This window comes from Alnus glutinosa, chromosome 2 (assembly GCF_958979055.1).
Source record: "Alnus glutinosa chromosome 2, dhAlnGlut1.1, whole genome shotgun sequence".
NCBI lineage: Eukaryota > Viridiplantae > Streptophyta > Magnoliopsida > Fagales > Betulaceae > Alnus > Alnus glutinosa.
The window spans coordinates 17834942-17862396 of record NC_084887.1 but is presented as its reverse complement, the minus strand read 5'-3'; the positions used below and the strand labels follow the sequence as shown (position 1 = coordinate 17862396).

The following is a 27455-nucleotide window of genomic DNA, read 5'->3' as shown; positions in this document are numbered from 1 at the left end:
TGAAAATCTCCCTTCTTGTTTTTTCTCAGGGTTTTCTCTCTGTCTTGTTTTTCCTCAAGGTTTTCTCCCTGCTTTATTTTCGCTGCAGGGTTATCTCTCTGGATTTGCCTTAGGGTTTTCTCTCTGCCTTGTTTTTCCTCAGGATTTTCTCATTTTCCTTGTTTACTCTACAGGGTTATCTCCCTAGATCTGCCTTAGAGTTTTCTCCCTGCCTTGATTTTTTCACGGTTTTCTCCCTACCGTGTTTTTCCTCAGGGTTTTCTCCCTACCTTTTTCTTCCTAACTTTTTTTTTTTTTTTTTTTTTTTTTTATATTTTTTATTCTTTTTTAAATTTTTTTAGGGTTGTCTCCCTGCCTTATTTTCTCTACAAGTTTTTCTCCTTGTCCTTTTTTTCTTAGGGTTTTCTCCCTACCCAGTTTTTCCCCAAAGTTTTCTCCATGCATTGCTTTCTCTGTAGAGTTGTCTTCCTGGACTTGCTTTAGGGTTTTCTCCCTGTCTTGTTTTTTCTTAGGGTTTTCACACTGCCTTGTCTTTCCTTATGGTTTTCTCACTGCCTTGATTTCTCTGTTGGGTTGTCTCCCTGTATTTGCTTTAAGGTTTTCTCCCTGTCTTGTATGTATGGTTACAATAAGCATGTCCCTCTCTTGACAGCATGAACTCAGAGAACACGCGGGGGTGGTCGGGGGATCTCACTCCAATGCTTAAGTCAGTTTCTGAAAGAAAAGCATGCTAAAGCACAATTATTCAATCTTAGTTTATACCTGGTGTAATGGCCTATTTATAGGCTTAGAGGTGGAGGTAAACCTGCATTAGGGTTCTGTCTCCAAATTGACAACTTAACCTAATATTTAATTAGGGTTCTACCCGTAAGCCGATGTCAGCCTGGAGGCCTGTAACCTTTTTGAATAGGTTGGTCTGAGTGAGATTATTCTAAACATAACGTTTGAAAAATGCCCATTTTGACGAAATATGCCCATAATACTAGGCTTGGCAATTTTTGACACGACTCGCGAACCCGGCACGAACACGACACGAAAAAATAGGGTTTGGGTTTGACATTATCGGGTTCGGGTCAACCCGATTATGACCCGTTTAGTGAACATGATTATGACACGATTCCATTGAAAAAAAATAATAATAATGAATTTAGTCATGCGGGTCGAGGAGGAGTTATGTTGTGCCTAAATTCGGGCAGAGGAGGAGTTATGCTGAAGTCCTGAGGTCTTCTCTGTCGAAGATGGAGGAGCCTTTTGGTCCTTCCAATCGCCAGTTAGCCAAGGTTCCAAGGTGGCTCTCTTCTCCTGTGTTAGCAAGAACATCGAAGACCAATTTGAAGATGACGTCGACCTCCTCTGCCATAGAGAAAGTCTTTCAGGCCCAGGCGACTCTTCCGACAAAGGGTCTCCGTGCTCAGGCGGAAGTTACGGCCAAGACCACAATGGCGAAGATAGCTTTGGTGAAGTCCAGTCCTCCAGTGAAGGCAGTTTCGGCGAAGGCAGCTCGGCTGAAGACATCTACGGTGTTTCTCTCTGGTACATCAGGAAGAGCGTTTGACTCAGGCCTAGGGGGAAGGGCGGCTATCTCTAGCACCCCCTCGTTGTCCTCTGCTACACGCAAGTCCTATTTTCAAGCCCGTGTCTGAAACTCTAAAATCTGAATCTTGGATTCTTGATGGTAACAGCGAGTCAACGACGAAGACCAAAGATCCAGCTGCTGAATCAGTGAATCGGGTTTATCGGGTCGTGTTCGTGTTACCCGGTTCACAATCGGGTTGTGTTCGGGTTACAGGTTTCAACCCGGTTAATAATTCGGTAGGTGTTGGACGCGATTGTATAATCAGGTCAGCGGGGTCGATACAAACCCGACCTGCCAACCTGAATTGCCAAGCCTACATAATACCCGTGCCACGTGTCATTTTTCTTTTTTCTTTTTTTTTTTTTTTTTTAAAAAAAACTAAACTAAAAAAAACTTTTTTTTTGTTTTTTTTAAAGGAAGGGAAGGGGGTGGCCTGGGAGCCACCCTAAGGGTCGGGTGTGGCCGCCCTACCACCCCCATGGCTTGGGCACCATGAGGGTGGCCTTCGGGCCACCTCGAAACCCATTTCAGGGTGGCCCAAAAACCACCATAGGCCACCCATGACCCTTGGGGTGGCTTTTGGGCCACCCCGAAATGGGTTTCGAGGTGGCCCGAAGACCACCCGCATGGCGCCCAGGCCATGGGGGTGGCCGTGTGGCCATCCCCGACCCTTAGGGTGGCTCGCAGGCCACCCCCTTCCCTTCCTTTTTTTTTTTTTTTTTTTTTTTTTTTTTTTTTTTAGTTTAGTTTTTTTTAATTTTTTAATTAAAAAATTATACGTGGTTTTTTTCTTAATTGAGTTTCCACTTTGTTAACAAAATATTTGTTTTATTTAAATTTTGCACTTTGATATTTTGTTATACATTGTTCACATACACACACATACCGTAAATTAGAAGTCGTTATTATTTTTCAGTTTATACCTAGTGTAATGGTCTATTTGTAGGCTGAGAGATAAAGACAAACCTACATTAAGGTTCTATCTCCTGCTTGAAGACTTGACATAATATTTAATTAGGGTTCTACCCGTAGGCCGATGTTGACCTGAAGGCCCGTAACCTTCCTAAATGAGCCGTTCTGAGTGGGATTAACATATATATTAAAAAAAAATATAAAATGGAGCCCGCACATACGACCAAATTCTTTATTCCAATAGGAAGACCGGACCCACTAGTTAAAAAAAAAAAAAAAAAAAAAAAAAAGAATTGGAAAAGAAAAAGTCCCACTACTTTGAACTTTGAAGGTCCGGTCCATAGCTAAAGTAACACGGCATAATAACGCCTAAAAAGGGCAAATATTTGTGTACGCTATGTTTGGTCAGGAAATAGTTTGGCACCAACAAGGAATATTTCACGCGCTTCCCGGGCTATATAACTCAAGTAACCAAACGCCTCCCACCAACATCTCACCCTCTGTCTCTCTCTCTCTCTCTCTCTCTCTCTCTCTCTCTGACTCTCTCTAAAGCCTAAAACCCTCTCTGTGTCTCACTTTGTAAAAGGCCCCGAGAGTTAGGATTTTGGGCGCTAAATGGCTTTGTCTCAGTCTCAGACGAAGAAAAAGCAAGTGCACCTTTTCTACTACCCGGAGTGCGAGGACCTCGCCCGAAACGTCGCTGCTCAGTCCGACAATATCACTCTCCAAACCATCAAATGGAGGTATTTTTCTTCTTATTTCACTTATTAATGTGCTTTATCTTGTTATTCTGCTAGAAACATCAAATGGGCAGTTTTTTTTTTTAGCTATACAATGAATTCCTGTTACTCATCAAGTGTTGCTGCCAATATATGTATATTCTTGCCAATACCCAATAATGTGTTTTTTATTTATTTTTAAAGGTTCCCCTTTGTTTCTCATGGTCATTACATTACCACTACAGCTACCCAAATTCTATATTCACCATACTTGATAACCCTTGCAAAAGATGTTTCCTTTTACCAGCTTTATTGAAAATTTTGTTACTTGAGAAACATATAATGCTCTATTTGTTAATGTTAATGTGTTTTGGAAGTGTTTTTTTTTTTGGTTTTTGGTTTGAAAAAGTGTTCCGAGGTGATATAAATGTGAAATTTGTTTTTGTGTTTTAAGGAGTGATTTGTATGTTCTGGGATGTTTGTTAATGTTTTTGTATTTAAAATATAAACCAAAAGACGGAAAACTAAGACTTTAATAAACGGATCCTAAGCTTTCCTCCATTTTGTACTTGCATCCGTGTTCCCGTGTTTTTGGAAATTTTCGTTGCTTTTTGTTTTTTTTTTGAAGTTCATATAACATAGACTAAGACCTATCTCTTAATTTGAGATTGATAACCTGCAAGGCTGCAACTAATATGTGGTTGGGTTTAAGATAGGCTTTGCCCAAATCTGAAGTTGCGCCTGCAAGAATTATGGATGAATAAACTGTTGGTGGTTACTCCTAAATCTGCTTACTACTTGAAAAAGGAAAAAAAAAAAAAAATCTGCTTTCTACTTTGTAAATATCCAGAAAATTTTTCTTACATAGTTGTTTGTTTTTGTATGCTTTAAAATTTATCTCGTGTTGAACTGCAGTAGGAATTAAGCTAGTTTTGCATATGGGTGCGTCGGAGAACTGATTAACTTCTATGCATATACAGGAATTTTGATGATGGATTTCCAAACATTTATATTAATGATGCACAAGATCTGAGAGGTCAACATGTTGCCTTTCTTGCATCCTTCAGCTCCACAGGAGTTATCTTTGAGCAGCTTTCTGTCATATATCTACTCCCACGGCTGTTTGTTGCTTCCTTCACATTGGTCTTGCCTTTCTTTCCAACTGGCTCCTTTGAGCGAATGGAAGATGAAGGGGATGTAGCAACCGCATTTACGTTATCAAGGATGTTGACAAATATACCCATATCGAGAGGTGGCCCTACTAGTTTAGTCATCTTTGACATCCATGCTTTGCAGGTTTGTTTTTCTATTGTGGAAGTGATCAGATTTGCTTCTTTTGTCCTGATAGTTAGATTTTATTTTATTTTTTAAAAAAATAAAAAATAAATAAATTGTATCACCTTAAATTGGTCAACTTTTTTTGTTTCATAAAATTTTCTGGAAAATCAGTATCTTTGTCAGGCTTTATATATAAATGGGATGCTGATGAAAACTTGTTTCTAGTCATTTTGTTACTTCAGTTAGTGATATTTAAATGTTTATTACCATATCTACTCTTTCTCTGTTGGGTTGTGTGGGACTGTTTGGTTGAAAAAGTTTCTCATCATTTCATCTAGCTGAAATCTTAGTTCATTTTGCCTTTTCTAGTGTAAGAGTTGTATACTTGACTGCTGTATAGTTTAGCACAATATCGAAATTGGAATGATTTTTGAGTATAAGACTAATGTGAAATTTCCTTTTGTTTGAAATTTTTATTGGAGGACATCAATAATCTCCAGTGTTTTATTTTTTTTGATAGGTAATAAACAAAATATTATTAAAAAAGCGTAAAAGGCGCCCCTAAGCATACAGGAAGTATACAAAAATGACAAAAAAAAAAAAAAAAAAAAAAAACACCTGAACAACCCAATAGAAGAAAATTACATCAAACCCCCATCTTCTTGCCCCTATCCCGACTAGAACCCATTCCCCTAACATCGAAATTAATAGAACATTCTAGATTCTTGACCTCTCTTTTCCCCTTTTTCCTTTTTATCTCCTTGTCCTTCTTAGGAGGGGAATCAAAGTCAAAGTGCTCATCCTCAATCAAAGCCAAAAAATCTAGAAATCCCTTCTGATTTCTGTCTGAATATTAGTAGTGCTGTGTATTCTGGCACATCTGAATTTGATACTTGTGTTTTTTCTAAAACACATTTTTTATTCTTTTTACATTTTGTGTATTTTGCTACATATAGTAGCCAAAAAAAAAAAAAAAACACATCATAAACTAAATTTAAGGTGCAAATGAAATATTTCATAACCAATATATAAATAAGAAACAGATATTTATCAAACTTGACAATTAACCATGTTAAACATTCCAGTTTGAATAAGAAAAAAATTGACAAAAATATCGTTCTCTATCTTTTTTATTTCTTACACAGAAGAGAAAGGGGAAGGAGTTGAAGGGACTCATGGGAAGATGGAGGAGTTTTTTTGGGGGCCAAACTTCTTATTTTTAAGAAAAGTCTACATATTTTTTTCCCATATTTTTTTAAGATTTTTGAGGGTTCATGAGGTTTTTCAGATTTTTAGGGAACACAAGTGTTTTTACCCCCTGTTTGTGCCTTTGTGGGGGTGGTTTTGACAATTTGTTTGAGGGCCAAAGAGAATTTCCCCCTCCCTTTGGCCCTTGGGTTGATGGTATTCTATCAAGACCCTTACAGTTTTCAACTTTTTCTAATCACATTCCATATGATTGTTTATTATTCTAAATATGTCCTTCCATCCATATTTTGGTGACAACCGTTATATAAAAAAATCAAATGAAAATTGTGTTCTGCTCCTTGATTTATCCCTCTTAACTTTTTACTTATCGAAAAAAAATTATCCCTCTTAACTTTTTTTTTAAAAAAAAATTGAAGGATAAAGGAATATAAGAAAAAGCCAGAGGATTAGAGAGGAGTGAGAGAGTGAAGGGGAGAAAATTGAAAAGGAAAGAAAAAGCTAACAAAAAGGAGTTGGAAAGTTGCAGATCTCAGATTTAAAAGTTTGAAAGTTAATGTCTGTGGAGCGAAAGGAAAACCGCATTTTGCGGACTTCAACCTTGCTCTGATAGTTGGGGCACTATGTGGTCTCATGGATCGCGCCATTTGTGCAGTTTTCTTGTTTTGTTTTTCTGTGAACTGTGTTTGGCTGGTGAAAAAAATCAAGAATTTTGAGAGAGAGTAGCAGGTGGTCGAGATCTGGTGAGGTTTGTCAAGTTTCGCCCATTTTAATGATAGAGCTCTAAATGATAATTCTTTTTTTATTTTTTTCTAAGTTTTCAGGTAGAGAAAAATTGAAGGGTGGTCTACTCTTGTGGTGTCGCCATTTTGAGTGATATTAGTTGAGTTTTTTTAAAAAATAGTAATAAAAAATAATTAATCATTATTTTTGTTAAGTTTTGCAATTCTTCCACGTGTTGAATGGAACAAAAAAAAAAAAATCAAAATTTGGTAGCTTTTTGTCTGTTGATTTAATTTTTCTTACATCTCATCTGGCTCCAAAGATATTTCTTTATTGGAATATGAAAGTTCCTCTTAATGAATTTGATTTGTCGAAGTCTAATATTCCTCTCTCTCTAACACTTTATGTTTCTTTATATTTTTGTTTTTTGTTCTTATATTCTTTATTTTAATAAGGATTGTAAACAGGGAGTAATTTTTTTAACACATTGCATGATTTTACTGGTCCATAAATCATGTGATAGGCATGTGAGTAACTGCTGTTATCATATATCGATGGAAAGATCTTATTAGAACAATTAACAAAGCACAAGATGCATGGTTAAAAGTATAAATTACCACTTATTCTTAAAGCTTAAGTTGATAGGAAATAGTGAATTTAATCATTTTTCACGTGTAGGTTTAAACTCTTCCTCAACAAGTGAGGTCCAACACGTTAAATATTTAACTGAAATGGGGGGTAAACTATGGAGTTAGGTTTCAAACTCAGGACCTCTGCTTTAAGTTTATGTTAAATCAGCATTTATCCTATAAGTTTTAGCTAATAGCTGATAGGAATGATGAGTTTTATCATTTAATTAATATTCTAACAAAGAAAAACTAAAAACCCACGGGCTTTGATAGAATGCTATCAATTATGGAGTTTTGGTGCATTTTACTGTTAAAATGAAATCTCATTATTAGATAGATCCTTGGGTTTTAATATGCATTTAGTGTTTTGTCACTAATTGGAGATTGCATAATACGTTTTCTATACTATGGTTTGACCATGTTTCAGTTTGATGCGGAACATATCATCTCTTGGTTTGTTTAGCACTGCCTGAATTTTCTTTGATATTAGTTCTAGGCATGAAAATGGCGACAATCACATTAATATGTCCTCATTTTCCTTAACTATGTGCAGGAAAGATTTTATTTTGGGGACCATGTTTTGCCTTTGTTTGAGACTGGTATTCCTCTCCTAAAGCAGCGACTTCACGAGCTCCCTGATGCTGACAATGTGAGTTGTTATTATTATTTCTTGATTCTGTAGCACCTCTATGAATATTTTCTAGCCTGTTAAATTTTCTGTGTCCTAGAGTTCTTTTCATTCTAATCAATAGTCCTCTTCCAGATTGTTGTTGCATTTCCAGATGATGGAGCTTGGAAGCGATTCCACAAGCTTTTGGATCATTTTCCCATGGTTTAACCTTTTTTTTTTTTTCTTCAAATAAATTTGACCTTTAAGTTTATAATCCAATGTTTGTATTATCTACCGAGCTTTTTGTTGTTGAATGGCAGGTGGTGTGCACAAAGGTTCGTGAAGGTGATAAGAGAATAGTACGGCTCAAGGAAGGAAATCCTGCTGGTTGTCATGTAGTCATTGTTGATGATTTGGTCCAATCTGGAGGCACCCTGATTGAATGCCAGGTATACTTTAGGAAACCATAGTTGTATACATTCTTTTTCTTCTTCTTTTTTATTTTTATTTTTTAAAAAAAACTATGGGTTCATTTGACAAAACTTTTTAGAGTGTATATACATCAAGAATGTTCTAACTTACAACATTTCTAACTATGACACTAGGAATATAATTGAAAAAGAACACAGAATGGATCTACGTAAGTTAGAAATGTTGTATCATGACATTTAAGGTGCATTTGGTATGCAATAGTATACACTTGTGTCATACAGCTCCATCCTGGAATCAAGACCTCCCCTTTCCTTTGAGCAACGGGTCCATGAACCAACCTTCCCCTTCTATTCCCCAGAAGGCTGTTTCTTTTCATTGATTGTAAACTTCAATACGGATGGATACATATCGAGCAGTATGATGAAATGGACATTTCATGCATATAAGTTATACCGTTCCTGGAATTAACATTCGTTTTTGTTTTCCTATGCTTTTTCTGGTTCTGCAGAAAGTTTTGGCAACTCATGGTGCAGCAAAGGTGAGTGCTTATGTGACCCATGGGGTGTTTCCTAAGCGGTCATGGGAGAGGTTCACTCACAAGGATGGTAAGCACTTAAATTTGTTCCTATCCCTCACCTTTTTCTTTTGAACCTGTACCATTTTTAATCGACTTTTTTGGTTTCAATTGCAGAAGGCTCGGAAAAGGCCTTTGCCTACTTTTGGATAACAGATTCTTGCCCCCTTACTGTCAAAGCCATAGCAAATAGAGCTCCTTTTCAAGTGTTGAGTCTTGCAGGATCAATTGCTGATGCTCTACAAACTTGAAAAGATATTTGTAGGGACTTAAGATATAGAGGGAAGGGAAGGGAAGGGAAGAAATGCATCTCTGCTACAACTTGTGAAAGTGAAAGCAGGCTAATAGTGGTTTTATTTTTATTTTTATTTTTATTTTTTATTTTATTTTTTAAGGCAAAACACTGTTCAAGAAGCCTATTTCGTGATTTATGTTACTGACGCAAAAAAGCAAATTCGTTGAACGTTTTGTCCTCTGTAATCACCATATCTTCGAATATGAGTGCAAATGAATCCCTTGAGAATTAGGGTGACAATTTGCGTTCGAATTTTCTCAATGTCTCAAGACATTGATATAAGATTATATATGTCAATTTAAACTCGGTCGATTTAATCAAATGATATCAAACCTTTCAATCTTAATATGCTAATTTTATGTTGAGTTCCTATTAGGTTTGCGAGCTTTGGAAAAAATTGACAGCATTAATGTAACATATCGGGTTCGAGTCTTATTGAAATATATGCATATGATTATACGAGTTAACTTTAATTCAACCTATATATATATATATATATATATATATATATATATATATATATATATATATATATATATATATATATATATATATATATATATATATATAATTTTAACTCGTTAATTTTTTGTTGAGTTTGTATCAAATTCATAGATCGTGTCAAAAACTGCCAACACTACCGAAGAATTTAGGTTGGTTGTGATGTTCGTGTTTATGTAGTGATCTTCAAAAGTTTGTCTATCTTTTTTTTTTTCTTTTTTTTTTTTATAATTATTTGTTTATCTTATCTTATAAGTGCGCAGGTCGTCACTCAACTGTTTGAAACTGCCACGACTTGCCATAAATGGCAGAGCATAATAAAGCACCTTTGAAGATATAAAACTGCCCCAGGCAGAGTAATAGAACATCTGTACAACCATAGCATATATACACATTTTACTACAAAGTCACAAGAGAACACGATGGTTCTGTCTGTCTGTCTTCCTTCTGTACAATCTTTTTTTTTTTTTTTTTTTTTTTACAGCCCATAAAAACCAGAAAGACATTTACACATCAACAGGTAAATCATATTTGCAAATGTAGTTGAAAGACCCACCCAGATCAAAAACTGAGATACTGCAGAAACCGGCATATGGCTGCACAAGACTACACAATTCAGCAATATGCTTCACATTATTCTTCCCCACCTCTCCCCCACCCCTGGTTGATTAACATTTTGTAGCTCTACATATAAACAAAATGCTCTCCGCCTCTTCCTTCAATACTTCCTCGTGAAATTTTCACCAGTACCCCCCCATCAATGGAGACTGCCGATAATTCGAGCAATTATACGCCCGTTACTTGGTCCTCTTTGGACTTTATACACTTTACCTACAACAGTTAGCAACTATTAGCCCCCACTGTTTAAGGCTACGAGTAAGATGCCATACATTTTTAATTTCTCTCCGGCTTCTCATCCAGATTTCCCTTTGGGCTATCCAATGAATCTCCCAAGTAAGACCCATCTGGTTGACGAATACATATGTTTAAATTGTTGGAAAGGAAAGGTTCCTGGCGGATACAGAAAAAGAGAAATGGTCAGAAAATTATACATGGTTTCTGGAAGACAGATTCAAGTGGCAATGGCTTCCAATCAATCTTGGATACACTCACCTCACCTATGTCTTATAAATTCTGAAACAGGAATATCCCTCTTGCGCTCCACTCACCCACCCAAAATAAAAGAAAATCCTGCATATATACATTTTCTAGGCTTATTGGCCCCCCTCCCCACCTCAAATTTCTAATAAGCAAATGTTTCTTTTGTTTCACACAATCACCTCTAACAGTTCATTTCTTTTTATTTGATGACATCATAGAATATATATTTCGCTTTAAGTTTGAAACATCCCCCCCCCCCCCAGCATGAATGCAACTGTTCCTTAAAAAATTACATGGTTCAAAGCGTCTCTAGAGTGCCTCGTTATGTAAGGCATGAGCTGCTAATAAAAAGATCAAGGATAAGCAGAAATTACTCTAACAATGAAATCGCTTCCAGATAGAACGTCATCAAAGCTCAAAAATAACATGAAATAACTAGAAATATAAATGAATACTAAGCAGGTATCAATACATGATTGACAAAGCATCTTTTCATGAAGTTAAAATTATTTAATTTAATAATGGCTAAAATACACACACACACACACACACACACACACACACACACACACATACATGGTCCTCCAAAATTACCCAAATTTTCAATTCCATTGCTCAAAAAGTTTTCGTGTCAGTTTAGTCCTTGTTTTTTCTTCAATCAGTCATTTCACCCTTAAACACTAAGCCGTCATATGATATGTACCCTTTTTGATGATGTTGCACAGTAAACGTTTTTTAAATTTGTTTTGTGCCATGTCACTGGAAAAGTTTACACAACAGCATTTTCCATCATATTATGTGATGATGCCAGGATGCCAAAGACTAAGACAACTCATTTTAGAAAATACAGGAACTAATTGACAAGAAATATTTTTTAGGCACTCGAGAGAACGTTCCAGGTTGTTGAGCATTAAATTTCAACTACTTTTGTCATGACCATGGAAAAAAAGTCGTACAAGTCAAAAATATTTTTACCTGATCACCAGTCTCTTGACCCTCCGAGTGGAAAACAATTGGCCGACATCGCTTATCTTCATTCATTAAGCTTGAATTCTGAAAGTGAGTCACAAGGGCGGCCTTGCCCTGGATTCGTGCATATGCAAGTGAAGCCACTTTTTCACTATTGAACTTCTCCCACTTCTTTCCGTGAAATGCCTGTAAAAAATTTAATGGTATAAGTTCTTGCTTAAAGGATTTCCATTATTTCAATTCAGCAGATAGATTTTGTGAATTGTCAGTCAGACATAAATGCAAAAAATTTCCTCTTTAAATATAAAACACTCACAAACCAGAATGACCCACAACAAATATTTCTCTTTATGGACATAAGCAAAATAAACCATATTAACATAGAACTATAGAAGGATATCTAAAGTATGTATTGCTACTCCTTGAGACTCTAAAAGAAACAAAATTTGAACCTCATAGAAGGGGATAATGTGTGAAGGAGAAACCATATTGATGAAGGCATAACCCACATTGCACTTATTCTGCAAAAGACAATTGTCACCATCAGTGGTAATTCTAGTTTGAGGAAATTTAAGAACATTGTATCATACCTTCGTGCAGTGGTATTACCTTAAAATCAATTGGCAAGTAGAGAAAATCATAAGCACCGCGGTGATTTTCATCAATAGCAGCAAGCAGCATCTTTGAAGTGTACCTGGGAAGACAACAGAAGCAGAAACCATCATGGAATTCTGACCACCTGATTTAAAAACTTAGAGAATTGCACTGATTTCAAAACAATAATCATATTTTCTTCTTACTTATTAGGGATGTTTTTAATCATTAAAGTAGTCCTAGTATCTTCCCCATTGATAATTTTTTCCAAATCAAGCTGGTACTGCTTCTTGCTATCTGTCTGGTTCCCGCCATTCTCAACTCGCCGACTTCGACCACGTTCACCTAACCCCTCATTGCTGGTTGCTCCAAATCCTGTATAAGAACCATTGCCAAGGAACACGGGACCATGCCTTGGGAATGACATCATTCTGAAACCAGGCGAACTATTTTCGGTCACGTTTCCTGAAAGACCTACACCAGCACTCATAGCTGCATGGGCACCAATGTTCATCACATTGTTGTGACTTAAACCCACACCTGCAAATGCAACTGGATTCATGAAGGATGTGTCTGGTGACTCCGGGAAGAAGCCAAACTGCCTATCAAGAGGAACACCGGATGGGGCAGATCCAACATGATGTTGGTTACGTGAACCAATAAAAGAACCTTGCCTACTAGTGTACGGAAAACCCTGACCCTGTCCACTGGATGCAAATGGGTGCCCCACAGATGATGTTTGCCAGGCAGAAGAATTGGAATGCTCAGAGTAAGGACCTGGACTTCCCCAGAGAAACTGAGGACCAGATAATGTTCCAATGCCAGATGAATTCGGATTTGATTCACCAAATGGAGACAACGGTCCCGGACTTGTGCTGAACTTCTGCTCAGAAAAGGAACGGGAATGTTGATAGGCTGCTCCTTGCGTCAATCCGGTGTCAGGAAACATCTGGGTCACATGGTTAGCCCTTCCAGTGTCCTTACCAATTGGTGCAAGTTTTGCAGAGTTAGATACATGATGTTGGAGAATTGAAGCCAATCCAGGCAAATGGTTGCTGCTTACGGGACTCAGATTTCCTGGACCTGGGGACTTACTAAAAGCATGCAAAGGATTATGATCACCTGGGCTACCAAATTGTGGCCAGTTACCTGTCATGGAAGTCCCAGTAATTTCAGCTCATAACAGACAATGTGTTTCCAACAAGAACATACAAGGAATTAATAAGAATAAGCATAAAGATTTTTAGTTGCCAGGAATACAAAGTAGTTAGAGATAAAAATACCTGGAGGAGAGTTGGTCACTGGTGAACCCACGTGATGTCGGAAGCTTCGGATTTCATCTTGTTCCAACTCTTGACTTAGTTGTTGCATCAAGCTAAAGATCAGATGTACAACTAGGTTAATTTCTTCACAGCCTAATAAATCAATAACAATATGTAACAAGACACCAATTTAATTAGGAACTGAGAAAGAAAAAGAATAACATATTATGATCCTAATTCACATAACACCCAAATAAATTGGAAGAGATATTTAAAAAGCCATAAGAAAAAATATTAAGGGGTAGAAATTTTGAAGAGGCAAAAGATAGGAGAAGCTAGACAGCTCACAATATAACTACACGTTGCAGACGCTGTCGAAACAGAAGCCAGAAATTACACATGGCAGAGGAAGTTTTTGATAAACAAGTTGTCCATGAAACGAAAATGTTCATCATGTTGCACAGGCATCAGAAACCTCCACGGTTTTTTCAAACATCATCACTGGAAGCTGACTAATATAATTGTAACAACTTTATTTCCTATTTTCCTTTATTCACGGTTCCCCAGTTCAGGTTTGCAGCTCCAACTAAAATATACAACAACTTGCTGCGTCATACTTCAATATTACATCAGTCAAATCAAAAACAGATTGAAAAGTCTTCTTTAAAGAAAGAATTGCATAACTATATAATTTCTTAGAATCCACTGCATTGAAGGCGAACTACATCTTTACATTTACTTTTTTTTTTTTTTTAATAATTAATCCAAATATCATTAAAAGCGAAAACTTGCAACTCAGGTACATAGGAAGTATACAAGAGAAACACTTAACTAGAAAAAAAAAAAAAAAAAAAAAAAAAAAAAAAAAAAAAGAAAAGGAACAAGGAAATTATGAAAACTAAACACCAAGGGAACTATAAACGCAGATGTCCAAATATAAAAAGTATAAAAGAGAAAAGGACTTGAGCTCCAACAACGTCTTGCGATCCTTGAAACTTCTGTAATTTATTTCCCTCCAAAGACACCACAATAAGCAAAAAGGCATCATTTTCCACACAATAGCACCGTAAGTGCTACAACTAGTCCACCATCAAGCAAACAAGTTAACCACTTGACTAGGCATAACCTGGGACAACCCAACGCGACTGAAAAAAGCACTCCATAAGGCACAAACAACCTCGCAATAGAGAAGAAGATGATCCACGGACTCCCCATTACTCTTGCCCATACACCATCTATAGACCACAAGGACATGCCACTTCCTAAGGTTGTTTATGTTAAGGATCTTCCCTAGAGCTGTCGATCAAGCAAAAAAAGCCACTCTCAAAGAAACTTTAGTGCGCCAAATACTCTTACAAAGGAAAGGAATGTCATCCTTACAGACAAGGACACTGTACAAGCTAACAACAAACACCCTTTTTGGAGGTAGCCCACCAAAGCTTGTCTTTACCTTCCCATCTCACTCTACAAGAATACAACAAATTGAAGAACAAAGCAAAGATATTCACATCCCAATTGTGAGTCAATCTAATAAAACTTATGTTCCACTAAAGGGAATCACTAGAGAGCTCCAAATGAACTGCTACGAAAGCATCCTTCATACAAGCAATACTATATAAAAGAGGAAAAGCTTTCTTAAGGACTTCTCCCTAGACCACACATCATGCTAGAATCTAATCTTGGACCCATCTCAAATCTGGTATGACTAGAAAACATCCTCCAACCCCTCTTGATATTCTTCCACAACCTCACCCCATACGGCTTAGGAGGCTCTTTAGAACACCACCCACCCCACAAACTGCCAAATTTAGAATCAACCACAACTATCCACCAAGCATCTCTCTCACGCACATAGCACCACAACCATTTCCCTAAAAGAGCATGGTTGAACATCTGCAAGTTCCAAACCCCTAACCCTCCCTTAGAGATCAGAGGGCAAACCTTGGACCAACTAATCAGGTGAAATTTGAACTCTTCACCTAGCCCGCACCCTAAGAAATCTCGATGAAGCTTCTCTATGCAGTTTGCAACACCAATGGGAAGAGGGAAGAGAGACATGAAGTACGTAGGTAAATTGAAAATGATGCTCTTAATAAGGGTAACCTTGCAACTCTTAAACAAATACATCATTTTCCAACTAGCCAACCGACACCCTTATACTTGGCCTCCTAACGGAAGACCAAGATACTTCAAAGGCAAAGAAGAAACCCCACGACCCAAAATATCAACCATCCACATTAACAAGATTACCCACAAGAACCAATTCTGACTTAGCCAGATTAATCTTCAAACCGGAGATAGCTTCAAAACATAAAATAAAGCACGTAGATAGTGAAGGTGATCAGGATTGGCCCCACAAAAAACCAAAGTGTCATCCGCAAACAAGTGTGAAATGTCATCCATGCTAGAGTGCCTAGACCCCACAAAAAAATGAGAGAAAATCCCCATCAATAGTTGCAAAAATAATTTTACTTAAGGCCTCCATGACAATAACAAACAGAAAATGAGACAAAAGATCTCTTTGTCTCAAACCACAGGAGCTATTGAAGAAATCGGACGGATTGTCATTCACTAAAACAGAAAAACAAATCCAAGAGATACAATACATCATTTTCCAACTAGCCAACCGACACCCTTATACTCGACCTCGAGTTTCAAATAAGAATGCTTCGAACGAAGCCTAATTTGACAATTTTGCGACGGGCTTTCCTTTTGATTCTTGAACTTTCTGTTGAATATGGGCCGAAGAATAATGACCATTGTTGTAAGAAGCCCAATAGAAATTTTGTCTTCTGTTTGCTCTTGCTTTTGTAAAACCTGCAGGCTTTGACCGGCTGAAAAGTCTTGAAAAGAATTTGAAGCTTCTGACGAAACCTTGAAACATTTTTTTTTTTTTCTTCTTTGCCTTGCTTCTGAATCTCTGACAAAAGCTTGAAAACATGCATCCCACCTTTTTTTTTTCTTTTTTTTTTTTTCTTTTGACCATTTACTGCCCTCTTGGACCAATTGAACAGCCCTTGCCAAAACCAAGGAGTCTTTATTTTTTTTTTTTTCTTCCGCTTTCTGAACCACACATAATAAAATTCAGCCTTGTCCCTTCTCTGGAAACAAACCCAATTAGAACCTTCTTCAGGCCTTCCTCTCGCAACACAATAGTAGTGGCGTGGTTTTGCAGATGCATGGACGCGATGCAGTACGTTAGCAACTCTTAGCTTGTGAGCAGGCGGAGGGAATAGGCGGAGCGGTTGGCAGCGTAGACGAGGGGCAGCTCGATGGTGATCGTTGGGCTCACAACACCCTTGGGCGTGGCACTCGACAAGGATCGACGGCGGCACAGTGGTGGCCCAATGGTGTAGATCGGCGGCTAGGAGTGATTGTTTCTTGATGGTGGGGAGTGGGACAGAGTGTAGGTTCAGTGTGATGGTTCTGTGGTTGGCGTCACAGCCATCCGGTGGTGGGCTGATGACGGCGACGCAGGGCAGGTGTGATGCGCCGGTTTGGTAGTGGGCACGGCAAAGGGTCAGCGGTGGGGTTTGTGGGTCTTTGGGTGGCAACAACGGTGATTTGGGTGCTGGCAGAGACAAAAATTCTAGCGTGATGGTGGCTTGCCGTGTCTGGATGGGTTTGTGAATGATGTTGAAAAGATTTGATTTTTGGGTATCTACCCGTGGGTGTGGAACGAAGGTGGGCTGTTTGAGATTTTCTAATGGGATTTTCTTTGGGTTTTGAATGGCTAAGATTGATGATTCGAGGTGGATTGGGGTGTTTGGCTGTGTGGAGATCAAGGGCGGCTGGGGTCTGGGTATTGTTGGTATTGGGTGTGAGGGCATGTCTGATGGGGTTTCGTTGTGGGTTTGGGCATTTGCTTGATTTGTGGGGATGGGGGGTGGCGAAGCAAGTGACAGACCGAATGCTCAGTTGTGCGTCAGTAGTGGCTTGAATGGTTTGTGCAGTTTATGAACGGCAGTGATTGCCAGTTTCCTAGAAAAGACGTACCGCTCCATGTTTGTGATACCATCATCGAGCCGTACAGTGCAAAGGCGTACCTGGTTCAATACATGGTTTAGGTTTTGTGGCTTTGTTTGATTTTCGGCTTCCTTTGTCTGCTCTATGGTGGTGGAATCTGGTGTGGTTTGTAGGGAGATGGCATGTGACGGTACCAGATTGGGTGCAAGGTTTAGGCTTTGGGCTTTGTGCGATTTTCTGTTTCATGGTGCTCGTTGGTGGTGGTGGAGGGATTAGCTATGTTCCTCAGAAGGACAGTTTTGTAATCGTAACTAGATGGGGGTTGGGGGTACTGATCATACCTGTAAGAAGTCCAACGATGGTGCCATTGACTCATGGCAGATACAAGAATTGGATCATGCAATTGTTGATAGAAAACAATCGCAGATGCTCTGATACCAAAATTGACGCAGCAAGAATTAAAACAAATAGAAAATTATAAAGATAAACCTTTTGCTAATCTGGAGTCTCACCAAATCAACAATAGGGAAGAACAAATCAGCGTCTCACTGGCCTTGGCAGCGTCTCACCACCAAGAAAGAAGAGAGGAGTCACACCTCATAAGAACAAAAATGTTTTCTTAATTCTCATAATCTGTTTATTACAATAGAATATCATGCTTAAATAGGCTCCTAGACTAAACCCTAACCCTAACCCTAATATGACTAACTTTGGGCCAAGGGCCAAGCCCATTATTAAATAACAAATAACCTAAGCTAATGTGACTCACTTTTGGGCTAAACCCATTATTGAACAACAAATAACTTAAAACTTTGGGCTAAGCCCATAATTAAATTCAAATAAAACTAATAATTTAAATAAACTAAAACAACAAATTTATTCTTGTTTCACCCTGCATCACCACCCTCCTCAACAAATAAAGCAAGAACTCCCAATTGACATGTTCATAGGCTTTCTCAATATCCAGTATGCAAAACACCACTGGTTCACCAGATTTGATCCTACTATCCAGATATTCATTTGCTATGAGGACATAATCTTGACATTTACTTCTTTCAAAGATTTGATTTTTTAAGTCTATTTGAGAGGAAGCAGGGCTGGTTTCAATAAGGAAGGACTCTTCCAAATTGACTTGTTTTATGATTATCTTGAATAAAGTTTTCAATTAGAATATCAGGAGGAATACCACTCCAGTCATTTGTTTGTCCAGTGCGAATTGATCAATATTCTAACTGGACTGTTCATTGAACCAGAAAAAGAGGATCAAGGGTCAGAGCTTCAGCAGTTGGGCCAATTAAATTATTTATTAAATTAGAAGAAAAAAAAATTAATGTTATAGAATCTAAAAAATATAAATTATTATTATTATTTTTTTTTTAACAATTTTCATAGCATTTGTATGAACAATATAATAAACAAGCACGAAAGTATGTTACCGTAGATTTTACACAGTAAAAGTGCATGATATTATTGTGGAAAGTTTTCTGAGTTATACTGAAAGCATTTTATTCCCGCCTACAGTTATACAAAGCACGAATATATTACTTACAGTAACAGCAACATTAAGGTGTACCATGATATTAGATGTTTTCAAAATTGGGCTCAAACCCCCAACACAACAAGCTTTTTCAGTTGTTATTTTGAAATAGCCTAATCCCACTTAAAATGGTAAAAACATATTAATAACAACAATCATGATATTATTTTTTTTGATAAGTAACAACAATCATGATATTATGATGAAAATATATTTTGGAATAGCCAATCATGATATTATGACCTGCTGAACTTGTGTTTGAAGAACCACTCCAGCAGCTCTTTGATGATATTTTTTCACATAGCCCAGGGTTGGTTTGACACACACCCTGGCCAACAGGTCTTGTGGTTGATCCTGTGGGTCAACAGGTTTGGACAGTTACTTGTTGAAAATGGATTTTAGAGGGCGACTGGCTAGTATTGGGACCCAATTCCTGGCCTGCGCAGTCCGGCTGCATGGTCCAGTCCAGGTCTTAAAGCATTGAATAGAATCATATGCTAATGCTATAATACTTGGTATTTGAAGTCACTTCCATATAGGCATTTATGCTGTTTAAGAGAGACCTTGGTTTACAGTCAGTTGTAGACCTTGGATTCAAATCTTACTATTAAGAGAGATAAAAGAAGAAGAAGGAGCAAGAATTAATGGCAACAACAATGCATAAGCTCAAATGTCATAACAGCAACAGTAACAGTTGAGGAAAATCTTGCTTATTTTTCCTTTTCTAGTTAGGTATTTACTGTTGTATACTTCCAGTGTACGTAGGGGCGCCTTACACTTTCAATAAAACTGAACTTGCTTATCAAAAAAAAAACAGTTGAGGAAAGTAACTAAAAACTTACTTTCGACGTGCTCCACCAGGGCGGCTAGGTTCAAGCTTTATGCGTTTCCCAGCTATGTCGCTCCTATTTAATGCTCTAAGAGCTGCCTCTGCACCTCTAACATCATAAAATTCTATGAATTTATGGTGTCTCTTGTGTGGTGTTTCCCTGATCTGCATTTCATCCACAGGGAAATCTTTTTACTTACGGAACTAAACAGAATAGTGCATGTATGTGTACAAGGATGAGTGAATGAATATGAAAAAATCATACGTAATAATGATATATGTCCAAAAACTAGCACCTCTTTGACCTCCCCATAAGCCCCAAATATTTGACGAAGGTCATCATTTGATACTGATGGATCCAAATTGAACACCACAAGAGTTCCTTGGTTAATATCCTTTTCTGATGGGTTATCCTGGAATATAGTGGACAGACAAAGGTACATGATATAGAAATAGATAGAATCAATACTACCAAACTGAATCATAGAAACAAACATTAAACATTCTGTTTCAAACCTTGGGAATTGAAAAATGAATGTCAAGTTTTCTTCGTCTCAAGGGCTTATTTTGTAATGCACGCATTGCAGTACGAGCATCTCGGATATCATAGTATGATATCATCACAAAGCCCCTGTGCTTACATGCGGTGTATAAAGTTCTGATATCCCCATATTGCTACCAAAATAAAATAAAATAAATAAGAGCAGTTTCATAAACAATGTGTAAAGAGTAACATAATATAGATAAAGAACTGTTTATATATACGTACAACAGTTAAATAAAAATGAACAACATAATATGATTATGCCAAAACCTGTATATATATATATACATACTGCAAAACCCCAATCACAAATTGACCCACTCCAACTGATGCTCACACACCCACAAGTTTAGCAAACTATAAAACAACCAGACCCCCAAAACATAAAACCCCAAAAAGAGTGGGATACAGTCACAGATAAATACATATGCACCCGCATACATACATACAGCAATTAAGTAAGCTGATGCGTCTGTAACCATGCCTCCTTTTCATTCGATTAAAAGCCCCATTATGACTCACATAGTTTTTTGTTCTTTAAAAGCACACATCTGATTTTTCTATAAAGTTCAAATAAATATCTCACACTCATCATATCAACCCGTTGATATGTTTCTAATCTTACAACTATTCTGTTCTGCCATACTAGCTACAGAAAGTCCATTATATATCCAACCCATGTCAACTATGTTTCCAAGATTAAAATAAGATCAACTTGCAGACACATGGAATTCTTGTTCAACCGTGAACATAACATTCACTGTTACATGCCAGTCCAACACCAAGACTTCTCTTTGAAACTGTCCATCTTAGTAAGGATCTGTGAACAGGCAAGAAATAAGCCAAGGAATATCAAGATGTATTTAACTGGGATCTCCTGGGTAGTGAACCAGTGGTACATAATAGCTACCATGAGGAAATGCCATCTACATATCCAGAAAGACCTCTCAATATTACATAGAACTACACTTGCCTATGTGTTCCATTCCATATGCATGGAATTTTTGTTGATTTGTCATACTGGAAAACAACTATGGTTGAAGCATATGGAATTTTTTGTTGATTTGTCATACTGGAAAACAACTATGGTTGAAGGGAAGTGGGAGAGAAAAGAAATGAAGGATTTCATTTTACACTACTCAGTTTGAGGAACGGGAAGAAGAAGGCAGGAAAATGCACGGGATTACCTGTCCCCCTAAGTCCACAATTGGCTTCATCACAATCGGGGAGGAAACAAAGGAAAAAGAGAGAGTTGAGAGGGTGTAATTTCATTTAAATCATTTTCTTCTAGTGGGCTCCACTATGTGGTTTCCTTCATTTTTTCCTAAACAACCAAACACCCAGAGACTAGAAAGTCAGAAGAAGGAAAAAGAATAGATGATTAAAAGAGAGAGAGAGAGAGAGAGAGAGAGAGGAAAGAAGAAAAACTAATTTTCCATCATGAATGTTTAATAAGAGGGATGGAAAAGTGGAAGGGTGAAAAAATGGCTCTCATCTTTCCTTGTTTGCTATGGGAGAAGGATGAGACAAACAGGGAAGAAAGTATTAGGAAAACAAAAATATTAGCATCATGCACTTTAAAAGAAACAAAAATATTAGGAATCAAAAGGACGAGGCATGAACTCTTAAAAGACATCACCCACTCCCACTTCCCATAGTCCTCTCATAATTGAGAGGATTTGAAAGTGTGGGCCCAGATGGAGATTCCCAATCTCTCCTTTTCCTCCCCTCCCATTTTATCTACACAAAACAATGGAAAATACCATCCTCCAAATTTTCCTTCCTCCCTTCTCCATCCCTCCCATTTTCTTTCGAACAAAACAGACTCTAATGGAAAGAAAGAGCTTCTAAACAATAACTCGAAATCGTTTGGGTATGTGTTTTCAATTATTAGCTTTTTTGAAACTATGACTCAAAATTGTTGTTTTCTAAGATCACCAACACAATGATCATTTGTTTTCAGTGAGGAGATGAAAAACACTGAAAACAGGCCATTTACTACTGGCAATTTTATAGCAGATGGAAATATTGAAAATAATATATAGCAAGTTTGTAAATAAGGATGGCAATTTCATAATATTGGCTAATCTTGTTAGTGGCAAAATGCAAATAAAATCAATTATCTATTTCAAATTTCAGCTGCCTCATCTTATACGCACATCTTCAATAAAAGGATTTTTTTCCGAAAACAATATAAAACAATTCTATAGTCTCATTTTGAAAACATGTTTTCTATGTTTCCTAGCATAAAAACCTGAAAAAGACCCAATCAAGCCCAAAGAACATAAGTGTCAGTTACATATCAAATTTAGCTGGATATCTCCAAACAAGAGTGGCATCCATCAGATAGGTGGCATGTTATGATGATTAAAATGGAAGAACAACTCATATGTTTTTCTGTAATTTATAGGGCTGGCATGTTACGATTACACATCTGAAGCTCCAACTCATGTCGCCGCCCTACCCTACACCCTCCCTCCGCCCATACTCCTTGTGGTCTGAGTTATAGGAAATAGATCAGAACAGTTGAGTAGAAAAACAATATAATGGACCAATGACATCTTCTTCCAGAAAAGTATATAATTTATAGAGAATTTCCCTTGATAAGAAAAATGTTTGTACAGGCTGAATACTCTCTCAAACGAGTATCTAGGAGTACAGTTCTGCAAAATCATATTAGAAGAGGTTGCCAGCAACACATACTCTTTTGAACATCTTAGTTCTGTTGGCGATTGGAAGACCAGCAACAAATGTTTTCTATAAGAAAAGATGCAGTAAAAAATGCCAAAAGCAGGTCCAACACTAGTACAGAAGGGTTATCACAAGAGTCACCCCAAGAAAAAAAAAAAGAGAAGAATAAAAGAATCTAGGGAGTGAAAATATTCTATCAGACTTTTCCCTACATATAACATGTGGAACCTACATGGAACTCGTAATCTGCAACAAAGTAATTGAAAACTTTATTAGATTTTTCCATCTATACATTTTTAAGGGTTTTCAAAATACCCAAGAGACCACGGTTGTGAGGTTTGAATTAGCCAAATAATAGCATAATATAAGCCAAGATTTTGACTATGATAAGCAAAGCAAAATGGGAAGAGGCAGCGACAATTTACTGAAGTGGAAATAAAGTCACAAATTTGATGAAGTGTGTAAACTTAAGTAAATTACCTCAAAGAGAGATTTTAATTCAGAGTCCTCAACATTACTATTGATATTCCTGACAAACAATGTCCTTGATGGATGCTCCCCATAGGGATGTTCCCCAGCCGTTGCTCCCACACCATTTGTAAGTGTATATTGACCGATCCCATTCGAAGCAACACCATCAGATATGCTCACCTTTGACATGCCAATACTGAGGTGCTCTTGGGGCTCAAATTCCAATTCCATACCCCCTCCACTGCCAAAAAGATCATCTTCCAAATCCTCCAGCTGACTAGGCAAACCACTAAGGTCAAAATCATCCATTATGCCAGCTAAAAGCTCATCTTCATCATCAGGTAGCACGCTTCCTATTGCATTTGCCTCAACATCTTCGAGTGGATCCTTACACTCATTATCTTGGCCAAGTTTATTTAATTTAGACAAGTTATCGTCAACAGATTGACCACCAAGTTCTGAATCACCACCAAGTTCTGAATCAGTAAAATTCACTGCATATCAACAAAAATTATTTCTTAAAAGTCATTCTAAGTCGTAAGTATCTGCAATATCTTGTAACAGGAGCTTACACATACACTTTTCATGGGGAAGGACAGGCAATGAGCTAGAAAACAAGCTCACATCATTTGATGTATGATATGCACTAATTCCACGTGGGATCCCCCACGCACTAGTTCCCAATTTTGCAGGAATATCAACTGATGGAATCTTGAATTGACCTACGAAAAACATCACGAAGAATTAATCAATCGTACTTCCACATACATAGTTACACAGGTAGACGCACGAAACATGTGTACATGTATGTTATTAGCTTTCGTCAGCTGAAGAAAAAGGGAGCACCTTCAGAATGACCCGATGTAGAATACTTCAGATATTGATCCATCTGGTCAATTTCTGCTAACACAAGTGAAAGAAAATTGGAGGTTAAGCTATTATAAAACAATCAACTCTAAGGAAGTTTTTAGAGGCAATAAAAATATATACATAGATACGGATACATGCATCAGAGAATGTGCAGCAACTGTTAAGCAGGGAAGAAATGTATGACAAAGCAATCAGCGATGTTGAACTTTGTTGAAGTCGAGTGCATGCACTAATTATTCAAAATGGTTGAAGTAATTGCATCTACGTTAAAATAGTACAAAAGCAGGAATGCATAGTCCAATGATATCACTCTAAATCAATCAGTTACCTAAACATATTTATAGTTACCAATGATTTATCATCATTCATTCTTCCAGATATTGACCGTGATCATGATGAAGCATGAGCTTCCAACCAGTTTAGCCTATTGGAGTTGAGATCAAGCAACATTTTCTCTTTTTTACATATTCAAGGTTGACAGTAAACATAGAATTCACCAATCAAACACCTAAACTCCTGAAAATCAACTAATGGGCAATTATAAAGGATCACATCAGAACCGTCACAAAATTTAAGATTTAATTACAGTAAATACAAGTTCTGATAAGTAGCCCATAAATTAAGGGTTGAAGCCGAATCATGCAGAACTACATATGACATGTAAAGTAAATCAAAGAGACCAAAAAGAAAAACAGAGCAACAGACCAACTCAGCCGCTTCCATAGAATTCACCAGGTACAGAGTCAACACAGTTCCAAGTTCAAATTTACCAAAAAAATCCAAACCAAAATAGTCCAATTTCAGCACTTCAAGAACTACCCACCACGCCCAAACCCATGTACTTTCATCATTATTTACCTTTTCCATGAACAATTAACTAAATTTTAAAAATATGAAATACCCACTTGCTATTTTGCCCAACCACATCAGGGATTAAAAATCAAACAAAAAAAATCCCATAAAATCAGAATTACCTGCGGAATTCAGAAGCATACAGAGAGAGAAATAGCTAATAAAGAGAGAATAAACAGAGAGAGAGAGAGATAGTGGTTAAAGATAGGCCATTATTGAAGATGAGTGCACTATTTGGGAGAGAGAAAAAGAACGCTTTGTCTCTGATCAAAGAAAATCAAAACACAGAGACAGAGACAGAGAGAGAGAGTTTCGTAGAAGCAGAGAAATATGTTTCTTCTACTACTCTACTTCCTTCTCCCTCGCCGGGAAACCAGAGAAAAAGAAAAACTGCAAGAAAATCAGAGAGAGAGAGAGAGAGAGAGAGAGTAAAACAGAGGAAAATGATTGGAGGGAATGAGTGCAACTACAGAAAAATTTATTTATTTATTTATTTTCTCAGCAAAAAAAAAAAAAAAGAAATAAAAAAACAGACAATAATAAAACTCTTATTGCTGCTCCTATTGTTTTAGTTTTACCAACACTGAGCTCTCTCTCTCTCTCTCTCTCTCAACCAAAAATTGAAGCGTAATGGAATCCTGTTTGATGTCCGTTGACACAGCCGCATTTAGTCCAACACTTTCTCGTCCTTTGCGCTCATTGCTTCAAGTAACGTAACCCATTATCTCCCTCCCATGTAACTTCCACTCCTATCATATGAATTATGAAATCATACGCCTTATTAAAGATTCCCCCCATCACTAACCAAATATAACCATTTTCTTTTCTTTTTTACAACTTCAATCATTTTTTTTCTTCTCTCCCCAAAAATGCTCAAATCACTCTATTTTTCATTTGCTTTGTAATTTTTTTTTTTTTTCAAATTAACCATTAAATTTATAAAGCCTACACATATCAACTTTACAAATTAAATGATTAATATGCAAACTAACATATGTCACTCTTAAATCACTTATATCGCTCATTTTCATAAGGAAAAATTACAATTTAACCCCTCAAATTGCCAGTCGTTTTACAAGTAGTCCAATAAATTACCAATGCATAGACTCTAGACCCCAAACTACTAAAACGTTTCAAAAATGCTCATTCTATCAAAATATGCCTATAATACCCATGCCACGTGTCATTTTTCAGTTAAAAATTAATAAATAAAAAAAACTAAAATTTATTTTCTTTTTAGTTTTGTAGTTTTTTTTAAATTGAAAAATGACACACGGCAGGAGTATTATAGGTATATTTCAACAAAATTGGCATTTTTGAAACTTTTTACCAATTTAGGAGGCCAAGATCTAAGCGTTGGTAGTTCGTTGGGCTACTTGCAAAACGACTGACAGTCTGGAGGCTAAACTATAATTTTCCCTTTTCACAAACTTTAATTCATTACAATTATTTTTACGCTTTTGGAATGGAGGCCTTGCTCAAAGCTTAGAACAGAGTTTACTTGACGCACACGTTCAAAATAATTATACATAGAAAGAAAGGTATAACGAAAATTAGAGAAAAACAACCCATTAATGACAAATTGCCTTATGAAGGCACATAACATAAATGGTATTTAGCCTATAAAAAGTCAGTAGGAGACTATACAAAGTATGCTCTGAAGCCTTAATCTTTATATATTTTCTCATTTTCACATTTATATTTTTACTAACTTAAGCACAGGAAGTGACACCGTCGACGGCGCGCCAGTCTGACCTTTGAAAATTTTGAAAATAAATATTATTTTCAAAAACATGTTTTTAATATTTTGCCAATCCAACATAATTATAAATAATAAGTTGAGTTTGTTTTTAGTTTTGTATGTGTGTCGGCGCAGCTCTTGCTATAATTAGGTTGATTTGGTAAAAACAATTTGCACAGGCTATGTATCAATTATTTATGGCTAATTGCGGAATCATTTTGTGCCCCAAAAGACAAATTCACTTCATTAGAGCATAATGGTCAACACTTGACTCCTTTTTGGCTTTGAATGAGCCAAAAGCTACTTCCTTTTTTACCAACGTTTCTAACGTTTGAGACGTCTATTAATTTATATTTTAAAGGAGAAAGTAGTCACCCAAATTATTAAATAAAATTGATTTTATTTTTTTTATTTGATTCCCTTCAGATCTTTACCAATATATATATATATATATATATGTTGGAAAAATAACTAATATTTCACTAGTGATTGTCCCCAAGAAATAGCTTAATTGGTTGAGGGACCATGCCTCATGAAATGGAGGTCACTAGTTCAAATTCTTCATTTTTTCTC

At 36.9% G+C, this 27455-nt stretch overlaps 2 protein-coding genes across 5 annotated transcripts; one reads left to right on the top strand and one right to left on the bottom strand.

Moving 5' to 3' along the window:
- Positions 1-2967: 2967 nt before the first annotated feature.
- LOC133860776 (ribose-phosphate pyrophosphokinase 4) lies at positions 2968-9300 on the top strand. Of its 2 annotated transcripts, none has more exons than XM_062296389.1 (7): positions 2968-3231; positions 4188-4503; positions 7597-7692; positions 7807-7875; positions 7974-8102; positions 8594-8690; positions 8780-9300. In XM_062296389.1, the coding sequence occupies exons 1-7, from the start codon at positions 3104-3106 to the stop codon at positions 8908-8910; spliced, it is 966 nt and encodes a 321-aa protein (XP_062152373.1). In that variant the 5' UTR covers positions 2968-3103; the 3' UTR covers positions 8911-9300. The 2 variants fall into 2 exon arrangements, with proteins under 2 accessions (XP_062152373.1, XP_062152372.1); XM_062296388.1 differs by having other exon boundaries at positions 2970-3231; positions 8777-9300.
- A 460-nt stretch (positions 9301-9760) lies between these two features.
- LOC133861422 (protein MEI2-like 2) lies at positions 9761-25604 on the bottom strand. Of its 3 annotated transcripts, none has more exons than XM_062297215.1 (13): positions 25264-25604; positions 24266-24322; positions 23992-24141; positions 23429-23913; positions 20230-20388; positions 20010-20126; positions 19727-19878; positions 13403-13494; positions 12326-13268; positions 12135-12219; positions 11978-12046; positions 11532-11711; positions 9761-10466 (listed from the first exon to the last, which is right to left on the bottom strand). In XM_062297215.1, exons 1-13 carry the CDS (start codon positions 25280-25282, stop codon positions 10350-10352), a joined length of 2625 nt encoding a protein of 874 aa, XP_062153199.1. In that variant the 5' UTR covers positions 25283-25604; the 3' UTR covers positions 9761-10349. The 3 variants fall into 3 exon arrangements, with proteins under 3 accessions (XP_062153199.1, XP_062153201.1, XP_062153200.1); XM_062297217.1 differs by having other exon boundaries at positions 23998-24141; XM_062297216.1 differs by having other exon boundaries at positions 24266-24319.
- Between the last annotated feature and the right edge of the window lie 1851 nt (positions 25605-27455).